This window comes from Gavialis gangeticus, unplaced genomic scaffold (genome assembly GCF_001723915.1).
Source record: "Gavialis gangeticus isolate Ggan-Ray unplaced genomic scaffold, GavGan_comp1, whole genome shotgun sequence".
Lineage (NCBI taxonomy): Eukaryota > Metazoa > Chordata > Crocodylia > Gavialidae > Gavialis > Gavialis gangeticus.
Window position 1 is genome coordinate 127,415,328 of NW_017729024.1, and position 8,193 is coordinate 127,423,520.

An 8,193-nucleotide genomic window follows, 5' to 3' on the forward strand; every position below is an offset into this window, starting at 1 on the left:
CCCACACTCCCTATGCTGCATACAAAAAAAATTACTAAAATTTGGGTTTGGGTATCATACTACTGCTTTCCCCCCTTTTTTCTAAGGAAATCTAACCCTGATGTGAATGAGTTCATGAAGCAGCAGGGATTTGGCACTGACTATGCTAAACTGGAATCTTACTATGTTCAGAAGTAAGTAATTTTGTTTCACATTCTTCCCAGCTCTTTTTTCCTAGCCTCCAAAAATTTATCCTTAAAATCAAAATTGGTTTAAATCAGACTGTAGCATGTATGTGGTGGAGGTACTGCTGCTGCTGTTAGAGTAACACACAAAACCTGGCAATGAGCGCAGAAGCTGCTCTGATGTGCTGTAATTGCAGCACACGGGAGTAGACTCTATTAATTGAGTCGGGAGCGGGACAATTAGCATGCTCCAGCAGTCTCTGTGTCTTGTGTATCAGCATCCCCATACTTAAAAATGGTGGTGAGGGAACTTGAACTAAAACTCGTTTTTAAGCACAGGGATGCTGATACACAAGCCACTCTAATTAAAGCATCCCCCACTCCCACCCCCGAAGCACATGAAAAAGTGCCCTAGGAGACCACTCTCCCTCTTTCAAACTTCTAGCATTAAATTGTACACCACTTTTGGATGTTATAGTTATGAGCAATCTAAATGCACACATCACTTTAAATATCACTTGTAAATCTGAGATCAGTTAGCTTTTATAATTAGTATACTAGAAGGACCTTTGTTTCTTTTGTACAACCATTTTTTCTTCATTCCTTTTTGTTGATATTGACTTACCTCCAGTGCTTTTAAGCAGCTGTTCAACTCCATTGACTTTGTAGTAGTGAGTCTTTGGCTGGAGACACTGGTTTGCATTAATGGTCACAAACATCCAGATGCCGTATAGCCATATGTTTGCACATCGTTTTCATAGGTAGGGTGTCCTGTATGGGGCAGACCAATGACAGTTAAGAAATGCTTAAGTCTCATCATCTTGGTTGATATGCTTTTGTTTACAAAGCCTTTTAAGATACAAACATGACACAGGTCAATATATCTGCAGTAAATTCAAGAGTGAAGTGTGATAGTGGTAGTTCTTACATGTAATTCTATTTTAAATTCTAGAATCTTGGATATTGTTTCTTCTTTTAACAAAGGCTACATTGTCTGGCAGGAAGTATTTGATAATGGAGCAAAGGTAAGATCTGACAAGTAGACAGATGCATTACTTTGGCCCCTACCGCATCTTACATATATTACACAATTAACTGGTTAATTGCATAATAAATTTGCAAAATAATTATCACCCCATAAAAATGTTGCTCCATCTATAAAAAGAGCCAAGCAGCTACAAAGTTAGTGCTTGAAAATGTGCAACAGCTTTACAGCTGGTTTCTGTTGAGTTTTAATTTGAATGTGTGGCAGGAACCTTAGCAATACAGTATTGTGATAGGCTTAAAAATGCAATATGTATGAACATATGCACATCAACACAGTGAAGTCTCTGATGAAATAGTTATGCTGGTATAGCTGTGTCAGAAGAGACTCCTACTGTAGATATAGAAGGAATTATTCTTTTGGGTTAGTTACACCGCATCCCTGAAATACATAAGCTAAGCTGACAAGTCCTTCTGTCAGTATAGCTTCATTGGTAATACCTCTGGCATCAATGAAAGCTGGTGTACATGAGTGTGTTCTGATCTTTTTATTCCTATAGCCAAAAACTATGCTGCCCAAACTTTGTAGACTAAACCCAAAATCTGCAAAAACGTAAATAGTTTGACTTCTGAAACTATATGTACTTACTGTATTTATCTGAATCAAGATGACCTCCCCCCCCCCCGCAATAACTAGATTCTATACATGGAAAATTATGAATTAATAATTAATTAGTGGAAGGTAGTCTTAAATTCGTAACTCCCACTGCTATGGTGGACATTGGTGATACATAGGGATTGCACATGGGTACATGTGCACCTCCTGAGCTTGGCAGTGCATCCTCTGCAAAAAGGTGCTGCCAACACTGCTGGCAGTGCCTGTGGGTGGCTGCTGCTTGCCACCCTGCCCCTTGTTGCCAACACTGCTGGCAGTGTCTGCAGGTGGTCACCAGTTGCCGCTGCCAGCAGTGTCTGCAGGTGGTCGCTGACCACCGGTTGGCACTTGCTTTCCCCACACCCCTTCCCTCCACTGCCAGCACTGTGGCTGCCTGCAGTAGCTTGCCACTGCCACAGTCCTGCCACCACTGCCTGTGGGAGTTCGCCATGGCCCCCCAGCCTCCGGGGGCATGTGGCATTCATGGTGGTGGGGAAAGCAGTGACAGGATGCCTGCCCCCACCCCCTGCAGAAAGTAAGTAGGGAGTGGGCAGCTGGGAGAGGGGAGAAAGGTTGGGGGCATGGGGTGGGAGAGAAGGCTGCAGGTTCTACTCTCCCACCCTTGTCACCCCCACACTCCCCCAAACTATTCTGACCCCAGGGCAGATAATGGCTCAACTCCAGCTTCTGTTATGAGCCTGAGGCCAAAACCAGAACTGAGCTGCTGCCTACCCCAGGCTGGTACATGAATCCAAAATGAAGCTTCCACCCATCCCCATGCTTATTGGGTGGGGGGGGAAATCTCATCTTCGATTTGACTAAATATGGTAAAGCTGCACAGGATTGAGGTCAACCTCAAATCAGTATATCTCCAGCAAGTAAAATGGGTAGAACAGGAATTTCCAAGTCTCTTGGAAGGGTGGGAGAAATAATGGATCCCTTTTTTGGGCTGAGTTCACTCCTAAAGCTGCATCTGGAACAAACATTAGTCACTGACAGCCTGACAATAGCTTATGGAAGAAAATCGCATTCAGTTGAATACTTACAGGGCTAACGCACGTTCTGGGCTACGCTGTATTATGAACTCCTTTAACACAAACAGGCTTAGTAGTGATATGTCAAGACTAAAAACTTCTATAGCAAAGAATCAATACTTCAAAAGAAAGCCAAAACAGATGCCTGTGATCACTTTTTAAAGGCTCATTTCAACAAAAACATTCCCTTAAGTATGAGACTTAGTATTGGTGTTTAGTGATGGGACTAGTGGCAAAATCACCTTTAACCCATGTTTTCATTTTTCTAGCTAAAACCAGACACAGTAGTTGAAGTGTGGATTGGGAACCAGTATCCTGCAGAACTGAGTCGTGTAACACACGCTGGGTTCACCACTATCCTGGCAGCTCCTTGGTACTTAGACTACATTAGTTACGGGCAAGACTGGAAGAAATACTACAGCATTGAGCCACTCAACTTTCTTGGTTTGTTAAATTGCTTTTGAACTTGTATGTGGCTTCTCAAAAGGCATGAAATGTTGTTAACATACAGCCATTATTCTGTGCTTAGAAACAGATGCATGCAATGGCAGAGCTATAGAATCCAACATAACTTTGAAAGAGACTTGCAACCTGAAGTGAGGTATTTCGTCTGAACTTTTATTAGGGTGTGCGCTGAGGTAAAATTTCCCACATCAGCCTAAATTTCTTGCACCATCCTCTGAAGTATTGGTACTGGCCATTCTTTGATGCATGATACTGGTTTGGATGGACTTGGGGTTTAATCTGTCATAATTCAGCCTGGTCAAAACTTTTTTCTGTTTTTTTTTTTGTGAATTGTAAGTATGCCAAAAACAATTCTGGCTATTTCCAGGTGGTGACTTGTGTTAACTCCCTTGTTCAGTAGTTCTTTGGAACTATTTTTGGTGGTAGATTCAAACTGCTGGCAGGAGGCAGTGCTGATGGGCCTTTTACCCCTAGCTCAAGGTTTTGAATACTTGCCCAGAATGTAGCAAACCCAGGTTCAGCTTCGTTCTTCACTTAATGGAATTTGAACCTGCATCTCTAGCTTCTCAGGTAAGTTCCCTAATCCATCAGGCTGTCAGGTATTCTGGAGTGGGTGTGCTCAGTCCCTCCTGTTGAAGCTTTTGATTTCACTGTCTATAAAAGGGGCAAGCAGGCAGGATGGCTGCTGCTCCCACTGCTGATTTGGTTGAGAAGATTGCCTGTTGTGCAGCCCCACCCCTCTCCACCAATCAGCAGTGAGGGGTGGGGCTGCACAACAGACAGCGCTCTAACCCAATCAGTGGCAAGGGGTAGGGCCACCAGGGCCTCTTGGCCAGAGGCATTGGGGGTGTGGGGGGGAGCCCACCACAATCAGCCCATGAAAATGGCAGCTGGCCCACAATCTGCCTGCAAAATCAGCCAGCTGCTTTGATTTTGAGTAGACCCCTACTCATGTTCTAAGGAGGATACAAAGTTTCCCTCAGTCCTAATATGCTGTGTCCTGCAGTACTTGACTAAAACTTGAAACTTTTGAGACAACTTTAAAAGGTAGATTTTAAAGACTTCCTACAAGTTCTAAATAACAGATAAGTAGTAGAAGCTCCATCCTTGGAGGTTTTCAAAACCCAGCTAGACAAAGCTTTGGCTGGGATGACCTAGTTGGGGCTGGTCCTGCTTTGAGCAGGGGGTTCGACCAGATGATCTCCTGAGGTCCCTTCCAGCCCTAACTTTCTATGATTCCAAGTGTCTAGCTGCCTTTTTTATGGCTTGCTTAAACTGTTCAGTTATTTGCAGTGTAATTTGCTCACAACCTACCCTACTGTCACCAAAGTCATATTGAGAACTGTAATGATGCCCAAATCACTGGCCCTTTCTATTTCTTATAGCTTTTATCCATACACCTATTGTCTGTACATCCATAAAATGACTCTTAGTTGATCTGTATAAGTAGCTGTCTAGAAACTGGAGCATTTATTTACCCTCAGCTTTGTTCATCATAGACTACTTATAAGTATACTATGTCTATATGCTTATGCTGGAGTTTCTAACTTCCAAATTATTTCTGTTTTGAATACAGGGAGTCAAATGCAGAAAAGCCTGGTGATAGGTGGAGAAGCCTGCCTTTGGGGAGAGTTTGTGGATGCAACTAACCTCACACCAAGATTATGGTACAAAACTTCTTGTTCCCTTTTAGATTTCAGAAAACTTTAATCAAAATGGACCTGAACTAATCCTGCAATATGCCATGGGTCAGTGGGACCACTGACCTATACTAGCAGTGAGCCAGAGCTTATTACTTCAGCCCGTATTTTGGTGCTAATACTGATGTTTAATATCTTTGTACAGGCCTCGGGCAAGTGCCATTGCAGAGAGGCTTTGGAGCAGCCAAAATGTGACTGATTTAAGTGATGCTTATAACAGACTGACTAAGCATCGCTGTCGCATGCGCAGGTAAGATTAATAGTTATAGTAAGACTTGACTGATTAATTCAGTCAGGTAGTGAATTTCAAATACGCTCAAGCATGATCCTAAATTAACTATAAGAAAACAATCCACTTACACAGCAATCTTTTATCTTATTGACTAGGCTTATAAGACAAATGGCCTGTTTGTATAAAATGGTTCTTGAACACCCTGTCTAATCAATTCCAAAGTTTAAATGATTATTTTAGGCAGCAGTGAGTAGAACCTGGTGTGGTGTTTTTTGGGATGGAAGCAGGGGAGAAAATTAGCAGGAAGATTAGAAAGCCAGAAGAGGGGTAAGGAATCTATGGAACCCCTACTAGTTTTATAGTACAGCTGTAGCTTCAAGCAGGATTGTGATTGTGTGGACCAACCTGGTGTTCAACTCTTAATCCCTTATAGCATAATATTCCTACTGTCTACTTCTCCTCTTAATAGTTTGACATATTGGCACCCTGAATGATTTATATACTGGTAGTGGGCAAAGAAACTGAGGAGGCTGGGGAAGAGAGGAATTGAGATTTAAGGGTATGCAGAGCTGCTTGTCATGGCAAATTGGGAGAACTTATACAGCCCGTGGCATGAGGAAGGAGGGAATGGAGGCATTGTCTGAAAGGGGAGGATGGAGAAATAGGTCCTGGGGCTTAGGTAGAACAGAGAGATTTCATAAATTTCATAGAAGTTAGGGCTGGAAGGGACCTTGAAGATCATCAAGTTCATCCCCCTGCCCATAGGGCAGGAAGTCAGCTGGAGTCAAAGGACCCCAGCAAGATAAGCATCCAAATGTTTCTTGAATGAGTCCAGAGTAGGTGCCTGCACCGCTTCTGGAGGGAGTCTATTTCAGGTCTTGAGGGCTCGGACAGTAAAGAAAAGAGTCTTGGAGGAGTTTATGACTATTGGTCCTTGTTATCCCTTGGGGTGCTTTGGTGAACAGACGTTCCCCCAGATCCTGATGTACACCCTGTATGTACTTAGAGGCAGCCACCAGGTCCCTGCTGAGCCTGCACTTTTCCAGGCTGAAGAGTCCCATGGTTCTCAGCCTCTCTTCATAAAGCTTGTTCTCTTGCCCTCTTATCATGCGTGTGGCTCTCCTCTGGACTCTCTCAAGCTTCTCCATATCTTTCTTCAATTGTGGAGCCCAGAATTGGATACAATACTCCAGCTGCAGCTTCACCAAGGCCGAGTACAGTGGGAGGATGACATCCTGAGATTTACTTGAGAAGCATCTATGGATGCAAGCCAGAGTTTTGTTTGCTCTGCCAGCTGCAACATCACATTGGTGGCTTATGTTCATTTTGTGCTCAAGTCTCTTTCAGCAGTGGTGCTAGCAAATGTAGTACTGCCTAGCCTATAAGCATGCTGTGGGTTCCACCCTTCCCCCCACAGGTGGAGTACCTTACATTTACCAACATTGAACATCATCAGGTTTGTTTCTGCCCACTTAGTAAGTTTATCCAAGTCAGCCTGGATCATTAGCCTGCCCTCAGGTGTGGATGCTATGCCCCAAAGTTTAGTGTTGTTGGTGAACTTAGCCAGCGCGCTTTTGACTCCAATGTCCGCATCGTTGATAAAGTTGTTAAAGAGGACCAGTCCAAGGACAGAGCCTTGGGGGATGCCACTGGTCACAGAACACCATAATGATTCACTACCATTGAACACTACTCTCTGGGTCTGACCTCAGAGCCAATTTCCCAGCCATCAGACTGTGGTGAAGCTGAGGCCACAGTTGGCCAATTTTTCTGTGAGGAGATCATGGGACACTAGATCAAAGGCTTTTTTTGAAGTCCAGATATATGATTATCAATCTATTCTCCCTTGTCCAGGTGATATGTCACCTAGTCATAGAAGGAAATGAGATTGGGCAGGCAAGACCTACCCGTGATAAACCCATCCTGTCCCTCAGGATGTTGCCCTCTACCAGCTTATCCGGAAGGGTCTCCTTGATCATTTTCTCCAGAATCTTACCGGGGATTGAGGTCAAGCTGATTGGTCTGTGATTCCGAGGATCTACTTTCCACTCTTTTTTTGAAGATGGGCACCACGTTGGCCTTCTTCCAGTGTTCAGGTCATAGAATCATAGAAGTAGGGTCAGAAGGGACCTTGTAGATCTTCAAGTCCAACCCCCTGCCTGGGCAGGAGAAAAAACTGGACTCAAATGAGTCCAGCCAGGTAGGCATCAAGCCTCTTCTTAAAGACCCCCAGGGTAAGAGCCAGCACCACTTCCCTTGGAAGTTGGTTCCAGATCCTAACCGCCCTAACTGTAAAGTAGTTCTTGCGGATGTCTAATATAAACCTGCTCTCCAGTAATTTGTGTCCATTATTCCTTGTTATGCCAGGGGGCGCTAGGGGAAACAGTGTCTCCCCCAAACCCATCTGGTTCCCCCTAGTGAGTTTATAGACAGTCACCAGGTCCCCCCTCAGCCTTCTCTTGTGAGGTACTTCACCTGAGTGCCACGAGTTTCCAAATATTTTTGCCAATGGTTGGGCTATGATACCTGCCAGCTCCTTGAGTACTCTAGGGTGTAATCTGTCAGGACCATCTGACTTGAAGGTGTCCAGCCTCTCAAGGTGATCCTTTACTAGATCAACACTGATGCTGGGTATAAATATGCCTCACACTGGCCATCCCATGTCTTGCTAGGCAGGGCGGTCCCATTGGACTGATGAAAGACAGATGCAAAGTACCCATTAGGCAGATTGGCCTTTTCCTTGGTGTCAGTTTTCAGCTGTCCCATTTGGTTCAGCAGGGGTCCATCGTTACTCTTGCTTCTTTTCTGACTCCCTACATATCTGGAAAAGGACTTTTTGTTATCCTTGATATGTGAAGCCAGATGGAGCTCGGTTGTAGCCTTGGCTTTTCTGATCCGCTCCTTGCAGGTATAGGCCAGTGCTTAATACTCCTCCTTGGTGGTACTTCCATCCTTCCAC

The 8,193-nt window shown here is 44.2% G+C and overlaps 1 protein-coding gene across 1 annotated transcript in view; it reads left to right on the top strand.

Moving 5' to 3' along the window:
- The window catches only part of HEXB (hexosaminidase subunit beta), a 62,323-nt gene that overhangs the window by 34,582 nt on the left and 19,548 nt on the right, over window positions 1–8,193 (top strand). The window contains exons 9-13 of the mRNA XM_019518243.1: window positions 87–173; window positions 1,117–1,189; window positions 3,107–3,281; window positions 4,879–4,969; window positions 5,148–5,252. Of these exons, the coding sequence (XP_019373788.1) occupies window positions 87–173; window positions 1,117–1,189; window positions 3,107–3,281; window positions 4,879–4,969; window positions 5,148–5,252 (531 nt within the window). The remainder of the gene's footprint in view (window positions 1–86; window positions 174–1,116; window positions 1,190–3,106; window positions 3,282–4,878; window positions 4,970–5,147; window positions 5,253–8,193) is intronic.